Source organism: Ambystoma mexicanum, chromosome 3q (assembly GCF_040938575.1).
Source record: "Ambystoma mexicanum isolate Mex_15411 chromosome 3q, UKY_AmexF1_1, whole genome shotgun sequence".
In the NCBI taxonomy this organism is placed as follows: Eukaryota; Metazoa; Chordata; class Amphibia; order Caudata; family Ambystomatidae; genus Ambystoma; species Ambystoma mexicanum.
Genome location: NC_090926.1, coordinates 1,131,943,542 through 1,131,961,152, shown reverse-complemented (window position 1 = coordinate 1,131,961,152; position 17,611 = coordinate 1,131,943,542). Strand labels below are relative to the sequence as shown.

General features: G+C 45.9%; 1 protein-coding gene across 2 annotated transcripts in view; it reads left to right on the top strand.

Annotated features, from left to right (window-relative positions):
- The window catches only part of LOC138447677 (C-type lectin domain family 4 member G-like), a 473,303-nt gene that overhangs the window by 60,852 nt on the left and 394,840 nt on the right, over positions 1-17,611 (top strand). Inside the window, exon 3 of one of the 2 annotated variants that reach the window (XM_069603940.1) lies at positions 9,977-10,024. The exons of the other annotated variant lie outside the window; for it this stretch is intronic. Coding sequence (XP_069460041.1) covers positions 9,977-10,024 — 48 coding nt within the window. The remainder of the gene's footprint in view (positions 1-9,976; positions 10,025-17,611) is intronic. 2 annotated transcript variants of the gene reach the window in all.

The window sequence follows — 17,611 nt, the reverse complement described above, 5'->3', positions numbered from 1 at the left end:
GAAATTCTTGATATTTCTGAGGCAACAGCACGACTGGATTAGTGACTGTGGCCAGGCCTTTGTTCAAGGTTTTTTCCGGGTAACAGGTGTGTGCACAATCTTGGAAGGTCACTCTCTTCTCTCGCCATTCAATACAAGGATTATGTGTTTCCAACCATGGTATTCCCAGAATTATTTGGAATTACGGGGTATTGATTAAATCAAACACAATAGTTTCTCGATGCCCATCTTGACCCAACAGTGTCATCTCAGTAGTGGAATGAGTTACGGGCCCAGAGGCAATTTCAGTTCCATCGACTGTGGTGATGACATCCGAAGCGGTCTTTTTGCCAAGGGGTAGATTCATCCTGGAGGCCAATTTGTGGTCCATGTAGTTTCAGCGGCCCCACTATCAATGTATGCACTTACTGCGTGCATACATGATGGCTGCCTTGGATCAATAAGGACCATTGGTATGATTAGGTGCGAGGTCTGAGTGGCCTTCTTTAAGCTCGGCAAGTGGACCTCTACGCTTGTCGGGCGTGGTTGTTTCCCGAATCTGGCTCTATCCGGCTTTTGTCAGCAACTCCTACTACTTTCTTGGGTGGATTTATAGGGCAATCCTGTAGAAAATGTCCTGTGGTTCCACAGTACAGACACAATTGCATCTGACGTTTCTTTTCTCTTTCCTTTTGAGTTAAGGGTCCTTTTACCCCCCCGATCTGCATAGGTTCTGATGCATCTGTTCCTTTGGGGGTAACGTTGGGTTTAACCCATACCCGATTCTCGAACTTAGCTCGATCAGCCTTTCTATTCTGCAGTCAGTGGTCTAACTGGACCACTAAGTCTATATATTGTGCGCAATCCTGAGGTGGGTTCACAACTTGAGCCAAAACATCTTTGAGTTCTCCCCGAAGTCCACAATGAAATAATGTAATACGTTTCTCCTCAGGCCATCCGGTTTCCACCACCAACCTATTGAAGGTTGCGATATAGGTTAGCAGATCCTGGTTACACTGTCGTAGGGATAAAAGTTTGTTATCCAAGGCCTGGCCCTGTGAATGTCTGGCGAATAGTATTTCCATGCTCATTTGAAAACCCTGAAAATCCCGAAGAAGAGGGTCATCCTGGTTGACTAGTGGAATTGACCAATCAGCTGCGCTGCCACTAAGATATGATAGTACAAAGGCTACTTTGGGTTGGTCATTTGGAAAAGCTCCAGGTCTGCATAAAAAGTGCAAGCGGCATTGGTTCATAAACACTGCAAACCTTTTTGGGTCCCCAGCAAAGCGTTCGGGTGGAGCTAAAGGAATAGTCCCTGGTATAATTACTTGCACAGGATTGCTCGATGAAACAGGGGTTGGGTTCCCCCGAGTCCAGATAGGGGTGTTTGCCCAGCTTGGTTTTGCAGCAGTTGTCTAGCAAGATCATCAGTGCGTTCCTTTGACACAATCAGTTCTCTCCTGAGGGCATTAGTTTCTTGGCGCATGGAGTGCACTTCTGCCCTAACTTCCCCTAATAATTGGGCTAGTTGGTCGGTTTCTGAGGTTTCCATAACGTCCGGGTTGGGATTTGTAGATAGGCTACGTGTTCTGTTACGCTTACCTGGCTCCCACAGGGGCGTCGATCGGACCAGGACAGCTGCGGTCTCCTCCAACGTGAAGCGTAGTGCAGAGATGACAGACTGGACTGGCCTGCCTAATCCCGTCTGCTTGACCCGTAGAAGTATTCTCCTGCAAGTGGAGAAAGGGATTTAGCCACCTGTGGATTCTAGTAATGGCACCCCAATGTTCTCCCCACTAGTCACCTCCGATATTCCCTTTCAGTAATCTCACCTTATGTTTTTGAATGATGAGCTCTCCATCCTGCGTGGAATGCAGGGGCGCGTTGATACCAGTTACTTCACTGGTTCAAAGGCATTGGAAGAGTTCCAGATGAATATTGACTCCGAGGTTCCTGGCGAGAACCTGTAAGTATAAAGTCCAAAGAGTTCAATATGTCCGATGTTCACTCTTGTCCCATTCCCTTCTTGTGTTGCAGCTGGGTCCAAGAGAAGATTGTCTTGTGGCAGCTGATGGCGTTCAGGTAAGAGTCTGTATTACCCAACAATGTCCGGTAAAAGATGCATGTATTTAACTTGTTGTTTTCTCTCTCCTTACAGGTGCGGCATAAGAAGTTGCGGGATGTTAAAGAATAATGCCCCCGGTGGTAAATCAGGTAAGTCTATGGTGGTGAAAAAAGAAATTGTATTTGTTGGCTCTCTCGGCTCACTTTATATTTCTGTTGTCCCCTAGATGCTGGAGTTCGGCGAAGAAAATGATGGAGGCACCGCCGAATTGATAAATGCTGTGAGGACTGGTGAGTATGGCGCGGCGCTGCAGCTGGCGATGCGACGTGTGCAGAAATAATGTCTTTTCCAAGTTCGAAGACGTGACGGATCCGGAATCAGGTAAGGAATTAAAATAATGTCTGTTTTCTAACCTTTCTTACTTCTTTCCTCTTTTTCTAGGAGCTCTGGATTCGAGGCGGGCGTGGCAGAAGACTAGATGCTGACTGCAGGCACGGTGAGCGTTACGCTGCTGGATGCAGAATAACGCGAAGCATGTGCTGCTGTTTGGGCGTGCTTTAAATAGCCTTCAAAGTAGTCCCAGGTAAGAAGTTCCCCCAGAACCACACCCGAGTAAAAAATAGTCCCTTAAGTAAAGTAGTCTCATTAAGGCCTCACGTTGGCTTCACTTCATTGCAGCATGGTCTGCATGAGGTACTTAATGTACATGAGCCTGACGCCTATGGCGCCAGGACTGATTTCCTCTATGAGCCTGGCGCCAATGGCGCCAGGACTGTACCCATACAGCCCCTAGCAGGGGCTGCTGGGCTTTTAGCAAGCACCTGGATGCCTGCTCCTGGGGCTGATGGGCTTGGTCCGGATGCCCGGGGGTAGGCATCATGACAGGCAAATTGATTTAACAAAATTTTGCACTCCTCCTGTTGCTCAGGTGTCAGATTAGAAGAGAGATTGACTCCTTCTATTTTCTCATCTAAAGGTTTGCCTCTGAGGAGGTCAGGTAGTGATTCGCTCTCCTCCTCCTCTTGAGCTGAAGCTGGAAGCAAAGCTCCCAGTTCTGGTCTCGAGACATAAGCTTTTAGACGGTTGATGTGAAAGACTCTAGGAGCCTCCTTAGGATTGCCTAAGTCCACCAGATAGTTCACCTCTCCAGGTTTTCCCACAACCTTGAAGTGTCCCATCCATTTGTCCTGCAAGGCCCTCTGCCTTGTGGGGACCATAACAAGAACTAGCTGGTCTTGAGCGAACTCAACCATGTTGGCCTTCTGGTCATGCCAATGCTTGACCAGAGCCTGACCTGCTTTCAAGTTATCACTTGCCTCAGCCATCATGTGTGACATTCTCCTCCAGAGTCCTATCACATAGTCAGTGACTCTGACTGGTGTGGAGGGAGGAGCACTCTCCAACCCTTCCTTGATCAGGACCAATGGACCTCTAACCGGATGGCCATAGAGAAGTTCATAAGGGACTGTAACCCACTCCCTCCTGAGGGACTTCTCTATATGCAAAGAGAAGGCATGGCAGTAGAAGATCCCACTTTTTCTTAAGGGGGTCTTCTAAGGCACCTATCATGCTCTTCATGGTTCTGTTGAACCTTTCTACCAATCCATTTGTCTGAGGGTGGTATGCTGTTGAGAACTTGTAGGTAACACCACAGTTTTTCCACATGGCCTTCATGTAGTGGGACATAAAATTTGACTCCCTGTCGGATATTACCTCCTTAGGAAACCCGACCCTGGTAAAAATATCAAGGAGGGCCTTAGCCACATTTGGAGCTGTAACAGTCCTCATAGGAATTGCTTCAGGGAACCTAGTAGCATGGTCTACTACAACAACGATAAACCTGTTGCCGGAAGAAGTTGGAGGATCAAGGGGACCAACAATGTCGATTTCTACCCTCTCAGATGGTACTCCCACCACAGGGAGAGGCACTAAGGGTGCCACGTTCTTGGAGCAAGAAGTTTGGCAAGTGTGGCAACTGTTGCAATACTTCTCTACCTCAGCCCCCATTTTAGGCCAATAAAAGTAGAGAGAGAGCCTTTCCTTGGTCTTCTTGAAGCTCAAGTGACCAGCCAAAGGTATCTCATGGGCTAGTTGCAAGAATTGGAGTCTGTTCGCTTGGGGCACTACAAGTCTCTTGTAGTCTCCAGGGGTTGACTCTGTCGGTTCACTATAGAAGAGGCCATCTTCCCAGTGTAACCTATACTTCCCAGGCTCTTACCCTTCAAGCCGAGAAGCTGCCTGGTGGCGAAGACCTTCCAGAGTTGGACATTCTCTTTGTCCCTTACTGAAGTCTGCCCTTTGGGGTCCACCTTCTGCCAGTAAAGACTGCAGCTCAGGATGGTCCACAGGGTCAAGATCTCCAATGAGTTCCTGGCCTCCTACTAGATCTGAGTCCTCAGGCTCTAGTTCAACCACACAGGGTTGTACCTCACTCACAGCCTCAGCTGGAGGAGGAATCACAGGTGTGATTTTTGCTAACCTAGGAGATTTCCTGGTTGGCAGCACTGGAGTGCTTTCTGCTGTCTTCTTTCTTGAAGTCTTGGGTTTCCCCTTTGCTTCTGGTTGTTTGGAAATAGCAGTTAGTAACAGGTCTGGTAAGCTCCTGTAATCTTTTACTAGGATGTCTGGGAGTACTTGACACTACTCCCAGGTCTTTCAGATCATTGCCCAACAGCACCCTTCCTGGTACATCAGATTGTATACTCACAGGTATCCTGACAGTCATTTCATTGCACTGGATGAGAGCTGGTAATTGGGGAAGCATCTGCACAGGCCCTCAAGTAACTTGGTGAGGTGTTTGGGTGCCTTAGCAACATCCTCCACCTTGAAAAAAGATTTGTCCACCACAGTTATGCTGGCCCCAGTGTCTCTAATGGCAGGGGTCTCCTGACCATTGCCTAGGACACTGTCTTTATAATACTCTTTAGTATTAGGAGGGATAGAATTATACACATCTAAATTCTGTTGTTCCCACAACCCAAGAGATACTAAAGGTACACTGGTTGAGACTCCAATGGGATCTTCAGCCAGTAGTTGAAAGTTTCCACTGACCATATGTACTTCCTCCTCTGGAGTGAAGGCTAAGGAGACAGTGTGGACCCCTGAAGGTTTACCCTTACATCTGGGATCCCCTTCATGTGATCAGTAGAGCCACAAAAATAACATTTCCCAAATGTCTTTATGAATGGTGGCTTGTTCTGACCTCAGACCAGAAGGTACACTAGCCTGATTTGGTTTCCCTTGTAGCTTACCCTTAAAGTGTTGTTTGGGGCCCTCTTTGGAATTGGAATTATTTGAATTCTCTTTGTTGTCTTTTTTAGGCTGCTTTCCCTCATCCTTTTTCTGAGTTACCCGTGAATCCTTGTGAGTGGCCCTGTAGGCAACCCACAAGTCAGCAGCCTTAGCTAGTTACTTAGAATCTAATTCTTTTGAATCAGGCAAGTGTTGTCTGAGCTCAGGAGAGCAGGCAGCATAGATAGACTCCATCATAACATGATTTCTCATTCCTTCATAAGTGTTAACTCTGTAACCCTTAATCCATCCCTCGAAGTTCTTCAAACATTCATTCACCCAAGTAGCCCAGGGGGTACTATCATGCTTTTTGAGGGTCCTAAACCTCTTAAGGTACTAAGAAGGAGTCTTCCCAAATCTCGCTATCAAAGCTAGCTTTACACATTCATAATCCATCCTATCCACCTCCCCCAACTCCATTACCACATCAGACGCAACAGGGGGGGAGCCTAGAGAATAACCAGGGGATCAACTGATTACCTGTGATATCCTGGAGCCCATGATTATATTCAAACATAGCAAGCCAATCTAATACATCCAACTTTGGTTCATACATACCCACAATCTCTTTAGGCATCCGGGTTCTTTTTGGACTGGAAGATCTAGAGGATTCGGGGAGAGAAGCATTTTCCAAAGACAATTTCGTCATCTCAAGCTCATGGTTGAGCTCCATTTTTTTTAGCCTTAGTTCCTGATGCCTCTGTTCAGTTTGGGCACTAATTCGTTTGAATTCGAGTTCAAGTCTCATTTTTTCTAGAGATATACATTCAGGACTTAATATGGAGCCTGGTAAGGGTCCGGTAGCTACAGGTTGAGGCCCTTGAGCAGGCAGAGGACCAGAGGGGGTGACATTGTTATCCTCCTCTTCGTCATCTGACTCAACAATAACATTTTCAACATTATCCCTATTACTGTTTGCCACATTTGCTGGAGTAGTAGGGCCTACAGCACCACTATCCAGACTTTGTTTCTCTAATAGTCTATCAATCATTTCTGTTTTTTTGCCTTTGACAGCAAGACCTTTCTGTCTACACAAATCTTTAAGATAATCAGCAGTTTTTGCAAGGAGGGTCTCCTGACTATAACTTTCCTTACTTGACTTTGTTAAAATAACTTTTTGTGATTGTTAACCTTGTGGTTAATTGAACCAAGGTACTAGTAGCACACGAAAATGTAAATCCAATACTTTTATCCTCACCTCTGTACACCAGTGTTAGGCAGAATCCCGTGCAGTTCCCTCAGGGAACACTACCCAGGATTAGGACTACAGGTGAGAGCAATAAATCCCCTTTGGTATCTGTCTGTACCACAAAGATTTAGTTGGTAGCTGTGGCTAAGCAGTCAGACTTATCTCAAGAGGGAGATGAGCAGTATTCAGGGTTTACACAATAGGTATCACAGCACTATAGAACAAGGAAACACTGACCAAAGCTTTGTATCAAAAAGAGAATATATATTTATGTTATACACATCTAGTTCAACACATGAATCACAGTTGATAAAGCAAGTTAAGTTTAGTCAAGGAAAAGTATATACAACTCCCTATTCAATTGTAGACAAGTTTGCGGTAGAGTGAAAACTGAGCAAAACGGCACAGTGAAAACCAACTACAAATGGCACTCTATCAATTTAACGAAAGGGAGGGAAAGCACAAGTTAAACCAAAATATCTTCAGACACCCCATAGCAACACTTCCCTGAAGTTTTCTGTACAAGTAATGCACAGTAACACTTTAGCAGAAAGATAAGTGAATGAAAACGGAGCAAAATGGCACTCCACAAGTTAAAACAGTAGGAAGGAAGAGGGGTTTAGAAGATTCAGGTCCATCAACACATTTCTCATTGAAAATCAATCTAGTGAGAGCAGATCTAACAAATCAGCCAGAGTCTATAGGCCTGAGCCAGAGTCAGTGATACAGGACCAAGAGCTTAGGAGCAAAAATGTTCTTGTAGCTACAGTCAAGTCTTTGGTAGACGAATATTGAAAAGGTAGATGCGAGGCAAAAGACAATGTTAAGAGAGAGGGCGGCCAACCCAATAAGTAGATAAAGGATTTAAAACACCTTTAGGGCTACCACGGGGAAAGGGAGGCCTGGTGGAACAATGTACCTTAAACGTGAAGAAGTGGCTCCTGCGGTGGCGGTTGTTCCTGGTAGTTCCTGCAGTTCGAGGGGTCCAGCAGAGGAAGAGAGGCTCTCGTCGTGGAGGAAGGTTCGAGTCACTGCACTACCCAGGGATGAAACCAGCCGCGGTGCTGCCAAACGAAGTTTAAAGGGTACGCTCCTTTTAATCGCTGTCCGGATCGATAGCTGCCTGGCTATCCGGTCTCCAAGTGCTGGGCACTGTCGATTCGACCAAGGCAGGTCCGGGGAAGCGATGGGGGAACTGGTTGGTCCCACCAGCTCAAGGGAAGAAGGCTCTTTCGATGAAGATCTCCTCTCGTCGTGTGGAAGAAAAGCGGTGAGACGCTCCGGCAGGGCTTCACCGGTGGTGTAGATGCTGAAGATGTCTCTGGCTTCTCTCCCCTTCGGTTCCGTAGTTCCAGTGGCGACGTCTTGCTATCCCAGTCCTCAGGACCCTGCTTTTATGCAGAAAGAGACCCATTCATACAGCCTAGCTGTCACTCACACAGTGGAGTGGTCTTCTTGGTGGGTGACCCTCCAGCCTATCAGGTTAGAGTGCGACCTGAGTTGCTGCGGCAACTCTGTCCAGCGGTTCTACTCCCCCTCCCAAACAACAGACCCACCCGAGACTCAGAGGCGCCAAAAGGAGGGCTTCTTGGCAGAAGCTCGCCAAAAGAGCGAATAAAGGATCCCTGACCTGGGTTAGAAGTTTAGAGTAAGACACAAGAAAGAATTTATATTAAAGTTATGGCAAATAAAACCTACCGGAGTAAAGTTAATAATAAAATAAACCAGCAGTATGTTAGAGGCCGTCAGTAAAAGTGTTAGCCTCGAACAATGGGAAAATCCCATAGGAAAATATTTGCAGATGAATATTTATGTTAGTAACCACTGCCACCAGCCAGAGACTTTAGAGAGCGGGTCTTTAAGGTACCCCCTCGAAAATGAACCCAAGGGAAAAACTATTAACCCTTTTCAGTACCTCCATAGTAAGATGGGTTGGACTGGTTAAGTTCATAAGATTTGAATGGTAAAGTCAATGGGGACTTTACATGCCCTGGGAGACAGTAGTCAGTCCCAGGGTATGGAGTCTATGTTTGGGGGTCGCTACGACACCCCTGTGTCACTGCACTGAGGGTGCTGTGTAACACATTTGAATAAAGATGCCTCCTATGGGTGAGAGAAAATCCCATAGGCATTAAACACAACAATAGCCTAGAACACACATAGCAAAAATGCCTAAGAGTGGGAAAAAGAGTCTCACTCTTAGCAGGTAAAAAGAAACAATCCCTTCAAATCCAGCAAAGCTGCTGGGGGACTCTATAGGTAAGGGAAATTAGCCATAGAATTATAATTCTCCCTAACAGAAACAAAAGTATAAAAGGGCCTGGTACCCCGAGAATCAATAAGAGAGTGGAATCATATATTTTGCAGGAGAGTGAACGGAACAGATATGATACTAAATTGCGAGTCTGGTACTCGCATCCATATGAGAAGCCAAGAATAACCAAAATAGGGAAATCTGATGTTTGGCAGGAGAGTGAACCAAACTCACACGATACCCCAAGAATGAGCAACACAGAGGAATCATATGCTTGGCAGGAGAGTGAACCAAACCCACACGATACCCCAAGAATGAGCAACACAGAGGAACCATATACTTGGCAGGAGAGTGAACCAAACAGATATGACAACAAACCATGAGTCTGGGACCCACACCCAGATTAACCCATGTGAGGGTATTAGTTTGTCAGTAGAGAGTGAACTACGCTATGTTGCCAGATAAGGACCCGCACCCATGCGAGACATTGAGAGGAAGAATAAAAGGATCCTATACTTGATAACCGACTGTATGAAGTGGGTATAATAAAGAACTGTCAATCCAAGCAATTTATCCCAGTGAATTGTCCTATGACGTTTGCATAAGAGGATAAAAGGGAGGAAAGTGAGACAAGCAAAAATCTAGGGGAAAGGAAGACAACCCTAGTTTTGAAGTCTTACATTTATGAACATTGGTTTTATGTCATCACCTTTTTGCCTGAGAGACTGGGAACTCTCTGTTTGTTTGAACTGCCACGAACACTGTACGTTGGCACGAGATCATCCTTGCACAGTTGTTTTGGATTGTTAGTGTTAGGGACCAAAGTAGACTTTTGGAGACACGACAGAGACAGACTTTTTACTTTTGGAAATTCTGACATGTTTTTCTTTGAGGCAGCGACTGCACTCATAGCTTTATAGGGATAGCGAGGCCTTTTTCCAACCATTGTGTCCGAGCCTTACTTCCGCACCCTTACAGTAGATAGTAATTATGCTAGCTGTGATGCCCACACCTGCCATGATCCATATTGATGAACACATGAATGCGATCTGTCTGGAGTATTGAGAATGTACCATGTCACTATGCCATTGCGAGCCTTGTGGCATGGTTCCGTATGCCTGCAATGTATTTGCATCACACTTGCAGGATGTTAGGCAACCCGTGGCTGATAACCCTTCTCTACTCTACTATGCAGGATTGGAGCTATCGAATGCAAAGCCCCCGCAAAGGCCCCCCAAAAGTGGTGAGTACACTCTGACATCAATTTATAACTTTCAATTTATTCTAGGAATGTTCGACCATTTCATTGTGCCTTCAGAGTGCTACATTTAGGAGATGCAAAGGAAAGGATTGCTAAAAGGTAGTGAGCAGTCGATTCCAACTTGTAGAGCGAGAGATATGACTTTCGGATTCTGCAGGAAATCCTCAGTAGGTGTTAAGGGATAAAGTTGAAACACCTTATTGAAGATGGAAGCCCTCACCCGATTCATGTACCTGCCACTGTGTCATCATGTTGTTTCGGGGTTGTTCTTAGGCATTTGATCATCTGGTAGTCGGGCACTGGAAGAGGAGTAGAGCCCTAGGCGGTTAGGGCAACCACACGAAAGGCCCTGCAGCAGACATGTGCACTTCAGGCTCTGCAAAACCACAGGAATTATGATTCAAGGGAAGTGGGGGGTCCATAGGGTTGAGCCCTGGATGTATGGGGATCATCAACCTGCACATTTGAAACCTTAGTTGTTCTTACTTTCCAACTTAAAGGAACTCACTTTACATTAAAAGGAAGGACCACATAGAGTGCTAGCCCACCTTGTATGCAAACAGGTATACTGGAGAGTGAAATGTATTTAACACCCCTTTCATATATGGAGACCTGCAAGTGGTCAAATGAAGGCATGGTTTTGCTAGGAATCACTGCCTCAATACATCTGTCTTTTCATCAACAATGCTTTGCCTAATAGTTTTCACTTCTGAATATGAGCCGCTGTTTAAAGAAGGAAAAAACAAGTATTAGCGAATACAACAGTTTTAGTTTGTGTAAGCAAGTGATAGGCACTTGCCAGGAATTGCCATGATGGTGCTACCTGGCCATAAGATGCCAATAGCAGGAAAATGATGCGATTGCCTGGGAATATGATGGCAATGGTTGGCAAATGCCTCTCTAATACCTGTACACACCCAAAAACATTTGGATTTCTCAATGCTTCTTTGTACCAAGACTCAACAAACAGATTTAAATTAAGCAGACGAAGGCACACTTGGTTAAGCCATTAAGATATTAATATTCCAGTAGCGCGTTTACAGCTTCAAGTAGGACATTAACTCTTAGCAGACTGCTTAGAAATAACACTAGTAGGCCAAATGGTGATGTAAATGCTTAATAGAGATAGTTCAAAGAGATGGGCAGGTTGTGGGTTGAAATGTCCATAGGGAGTAGCTGTGGGCAGTCAACGGATCACGCAATGGGTCAATGCGTAATTAACCAAGCAGCACACACAAATTGTGTGTGACCGTGGGCAGTGAATGGACCATTGGTTAAATGACCTGTGTGCAGTGAATGGACAAATGGGTAAACAAACATGCAACAGCCACGAGGTATATGTCACCGTGGGAAGTGAATGGACCAATGGGTAAACGACCCTGTAGCCAATGAATGGGTCAGTGGGTAAACAACCAGGAAATCCCCACAAGCTGTGTGTCTCCACACGTCTTCTCTCCACTGGCTCCCAGAGACTGCAAGGATCAAGTTCAATACTCTCTGCATCGACCACAAGGCTTTCCGGGGCCAGGGCCCTCACTATAGCCAACACTCTCTGCCTAAATACCTTTCTTCTAGAGCCCTTTGCTCAGCTACCTCTAATTCTCTGAGGGTCAGATGCTTCTCCAAGCAGTGAGCTGTGGGGTAGATCTCTCTCCTCTGCAGGTGCCTCCCTCTGGAACTGCCTCCCTGTCCCTCTCAGACTTGAGCCGGACCACCTGAAGTTCCAGAAGCTACTTAAGACCTTCCTTTCCTCCTCTACACTCTCTCTCTCTCTCGCTTCTTTGCTAACTTATTTGTCTGTTGCGCCGACTTGTTGCTTGTTACCCTCAGAGTCTCACTGGGTACCAGGCTCACCATGACCAGTCTTCCTTGCACCTCCGGGTTTGCTGCACACTTAGACACTGTATCTGTAATCCCACAGCCCCCTGCCTCCTTGCACTCCTTACCCAGAGCCATGCTAACCTGGCAGCACTTACTCAGAGCCTTGCAGCCCTGATGGCACTTTCCACCTGCACTTCTCGTTGCACTTGCATGATCCGAATGTCACCATGCCTAGTAGGATCGTTTGTCTTGTCTTCCCTCTGTCTCCTCTCCCTTGTTATGTGGTGCCCAGAAACACTTGTGCACAGGCATGTTATAAAGATCATATAATATCATAGAATATCACCCGCCAAACTGTACTCCAATGTAATCGTTTGAGTTTATAGGTGGCACTAGAAAGGCACACAATAATGCCAGCTTCTAAAGTGAGCATTTAGAGAATTTCAGAGATTCTCTGCCCGCTTCCTGATGTTCATTAATTATAACTTGCAGATAGCTGCCTCGCCCTCTAGTGGGCGTTCTATATTTTATGATTTTGTGACTAGAAAATGACCATGTTTGCATTCAGGATATCAAATGTGCTGTTAAATGCAGTTCACCTGGGTGTACAATTACAAGAGAAAATGCCTATGGAGAAATGGCATCAAAGGGAAGAGGGCGGCTGGGGAGAAAGCGTATACATTATGCGTTCTTGCAAGGGTACAATACCAGCTAATGGGACGGTAGGTCTAACAGCAACATGTACTACATGGTTACATGGTGGGTTAGGGGTTTAAGGCAGCAACAACAAAATTCAGCATTGGAAAGAAGTTTTCGGAAAAATTCAGCATCGCAGAAGAATTCTGCCTTGTGCATGAGTTTGGCAACGTAAAAACGGTTTAGGAATGTGGAAAGGTTTGGCGATATGAAACAATTTACAGCAAAGCTTTCAATAAAGTTCAGCATGGGCAACACGTTTCAGCATGGGCAACACGATTCTACTTAAGCAACACGATTCAGCATGGGAAACAGTTCTACATGGGCAACATGATTCTACATTGGCGGCTCGAATCAGCATGGGCAACACGATTCAGCATGTTAACATGATTCAGCATGGGCAACATGATTCAGCATGTTAACATGATTCAGTATGGGCAACACAATTCAGCATGGGTAACTCGATTCAGCATGTTAACACGATTCAGCATGGAAACACGATTAAGCATGGGCAACACAATTCAGCATGGAAACAGATTCAGCATGGGCAACACAATTTAGCATGGAAACAGATTCAGCATGGGCAACACGATTCAGCATGTTAACACGATTCAGCATGGAAACACGATTAAGCATGGGCAACACAATTCAGCATGGAAACAGATTCAGAATGGGCAACACAATTTAGCATGGAAACAGATTCAGCATGGGCAACACGATTCAGCATGTTAACACGATTCAGCATGGAAACACGATTCAGCATGGAAACACGATTCGGCATGGGCGACACGATTCTGCGCAGGCCACACGATTCAGCATGGGCAACACGATTCAGCATGTTAACACGATTCAGCATGGAAACACGATTAAGCAGGGCAACACAATTCAGCATGGAAACAGATTCATCATGGGCAACACAATTTAGCATGGAAACAGATTCAGCATGGGCAACACGATCCAGCATGTTATCACGATTCAGCATGGAAACACGATTAAGCATGGGCAACACAATTCAGCATGGAAACAGATTCAGCATGGGCAACACAATTTAGCATGGAAACAGATTCAGCATGGGCAACACGATTCAGCATGTTAACACGATTCAGCATGGAAACACGATTAAGCATGCGCAACACAATTCAGCATGGAAACAGATTCAGCATGGGCAACACAATTCAGCATGGAAACAGATTCAGCAAGGGCAACACGAGTCAGCATGGGCAATGACATTCTCTATGGGCAAGAACGTTTAGTAGGTGTGACGCAATTCAACCTGTGAAATAAAATTAAACATGTGAACCAAAATTCAAGATAGGGAATAAAATTCAGCATGCGCAGCAAAATTCCCTAGGGGGAATAAATTGCACATGGGGAAAAAATTTAGCATGGTGAGTAGAATTCAGCATGGTGAGCAAAATTTGACTTGACGTAAAATGTCAATATGGAGAAAAGGTCAGCATAAGAAGAAAGTTCAACGCCGGCAATGGGGTCCAGCCATTAGGAATATCTTTTTGAATAGCATTCTTCCTGGGGAACTATCAATGGTGAAAAACTCAATAAAGTCAGCTGGTGTTCTCGAATGGGCACAGGAAAAAGGGCACAATGTGCAAGTATTTTCAGGATTATGGTGATGCTCTGGGACATGCCCAGGGCCTGCAGGGATGCAGAGGCTGCACACTGATGTACGCATAGAGCAATGCATTCATCAGACAGGCCAAGCCCTTCAACCCCGGTGAGCAGAGTGCAGATGTTATGCATGTTCTTTGGGACATGTTAAAAACAATGATACATAGAAGCAATTCTCAGATGCATTTGCTTTTTCAGTATGGTTGCGCATTCTCTGTGGTGTTAAAGTGTCACCTATACTGTAAAACAGCCTCTAGAAGGTTCATGTCTTCTCCACAGTGTGTCTGCCCTTTCCGCTGGTCAGAGATACAGTCTTTCCTTTCTTTACCTTTTCATTAGAAAGGAGCGTTGGCTTTTCCTTTCTGTGCCTTTGCTTGTCCAGTGCTGCACCTTCTCCTTCCCTACTTTCTTTCTGGCCAGGGTTTCTAACTTTTTCCTTCTGCTCTCATTTTCGCCTGGGGTTTAGCCTTTTATCTCCCTCCACCTCCTCTTCGGCCACAACTTCTGCCTTTACTTTAACTGCCTTTCCACCGGTCACAGCCTTTGCCTGTTGATGGGCCATATCCTATATGTTTTACCTCTGGGGACAAGGTACCACACTCACCGTCTTCTCTGCCTTTTCACGGGCAACAGGATCTATCTGTTTACATGGTGTAGCCTCTGTCTTTCTCCTCTCCGGATAAAGCGCCCAGCTCAGCTGCTTCTCCTCTACAGACACCCTTCCCATTGGGACCCCTGCTCCCTCCTTCTTCCCTTTAATCTGGCCTTCCTCCATGGGCCCTCCACCTGCACATTCTTCTGAAGCCAGAAACCTTGGAGTCATCTTCGACTCCTCTCTCTCCTTCCTCCCTCACACTCAGGACATTGCCAAGAAGTCCCACTTTCAACTCTTCCCTCTTAAAGGAATTCTCCCTTTTCTCACTTTCCCCCACATTCCTCAATGTTAGCCGAGCTCTGGTTCTCTCTAGGCTTGCCTACTGTAATAGCCTTCTCCTGAATCTACCTTTTTCCACTTTACGACCCCTCCAGCTAATCCAGAATAGGGCAGCAAGAATTATCCTTGGCTTAAGCCCAGTAACCGCATATCTCCTGCCCTAAAAACTGTTCACTGGCTCCCGGTTGTGGCACAGATTAAATTCAAATCCCTCTGCATCCTCTAGAAGGCTGTCTGGGGCCTGGGACTACGCTATCTGCAACTTTCTCTTACTAAATACTCTCCCTCTAGACCTATGCGGTCCTCTGGCACCAACTGTCTGTGTGTAAAGCGTTTTGCTAAACAGAGGGCCGGAGGCCGTTCACTTTCTTCAGCTGGCTCCCTCTTATGTAACAGCCTCCCTCTCCGTCTTGAGCAGGACTTCCTCAAATGTCGGAAGCTCCTCAAGACTTTCGTCTTCACCTACTCCTTCCCTTCGTCCCTCCTCTGCTAATTTCTACCTCTCAGTACTTGCCTCGGCACCCACCAGCCTTAATCCTGAAGGCTTGAACTTTTGTACCCACTGTGGCCCCAGGCTGCATAGCACTTACCTTACTATGCACTTCATATGCTGCTCACCCACAAGCACGGACATTGCAATACTTACCCCCACCCCACTTTTCCTCTTCTCACTGCACTTACACGTTCTGAATACTCACAACGCATGGTAGGCTCGTGTTTATCTTCCACTGTATTCGTCCCTTTTCAGTCCCATGTTCACTAAGATTATCCTCAAGATTCCAAACTACCCCTCCTCACCCCACCCAGACCTGGCATCTTGCCTCTCAGACATTGACCTCTGGATGATGAACAGCCACCTGCTCCTCAACCCCGCAAAAAACGAAATCTTAATCAGCAGCAAAACAGCTCTCCTTCCCCAAACTCTCTGGTGCCAGCTGCTTCCCCTGCAGTCAAAAACCTAGGATGCACTTTTAGCTCTGACCTAACCCTCTCGCGTCACATCAGTTCAGTCTCTTGATTATGCATCTTCCACCTACGCATCCTTAAGCAGATTTTTCCATATCTCTCCTACCCCACACTGAGAGGTAGAAATTAGCAGAGGAGGGACGAAGGGAAGGAGTAGGTGAAGACGAAAGTCTTGAGCTCAACAGTTATATTTCTGCTACCGGAGTTCCAGAGGACCCTGGGACAAGGATTTGAAATGCTTGAAAACACCACTAACACGTTCCAAGGTATCATTGACTCACTGAACAACTATTTAGCCCCGTTAAGAAATGTAGACCATGAAAGACATATATTTCACACATCCATGCAGGAAAAATGCAAAACAGTAGACCATTTTGTCATGATATAATGCAAAGGGTCAAATATTGTGACTTTCAACACTGTTCGACAGATGAAGCATTAGAATCACAGGTGATTGCTGGCTATGAGTTGGCCGAATTTCGTAAACAATACTACAAAAGACCAGATCCCTAGAAGAAATCCTGATGCTTTCAAAAGATGACATGGCACTCTCGATGCAAACTCTGGGTAAAATTCAAATCACTCGATCTCCAACTGCAGCGCCCGGCTTCCAGATGCGGTCGTCAGAGAAGCCTGCAAATAAAGAACAATGCAAATGTTATCAATGTGGATATCATTTTCCTCATGTAGGTGCTTGGCCGGCCATTCAACACTCCTGGGATGGGTGCAGAGGCGAAAACCATTTGCAATCAGTGTGCAAAAATATATAAAATATTCAATGGGCGGCTGACGCATGGAGCCAACCAGGAACACTGAAGGTTCCCAATACAACAAGTGGAGATTTCCCCACTAGCAGGCAAAGAACATTCGATAAGTAGGCACCGAGGGTCACCTTGCAGGATCAGGCAGCAAGGGGACAGAAGGGAGGAAAACCACAGAGCGCCCACGCCTGAGGATACATGAAGGAGGTCCACACGCCAAAAATGTAGATATGTAGAGGCTGCGCCAAGATACTACAATGACTCTGATTCATCCTCGTCAAGTGGTGTTTGCAAGCAAGGATAAATCCATGCAATCAGGAATGAAACGGCCGCTGAATATAGCCCAACATTATTGCTACAAGTAAATTCTTAACTGATTTGGGAGCTACAGTTAATGTGGTTAATGAGGACACTTACAGAGGGCTCAGTCATAATGGAACACTACAACCTGTTGATATAGACATTTACCCCTATGGTGCCGACACGCCATTAGAGTGCAATGGCATGTTCAAGGCCACATGCTTCTACAAGTACAACGCAGCTAAACTAACCATATATGTGGTAAAAGGCAAAGTACCGGGAGGCAGTATTCTTAGTTTCAAGTCAGCCATGCAAATGGGGCTAGTTCACATAATCTACCCGAGTATGACGGCATATACCACTGACCCCAAGGACATGATAGTCAAAATGCGCAGTTCCTGGTCTGGGAAGACTCAAGGGAAAACCAATCAAATTACACATCAACTCCTATATTAAACCTGTTCC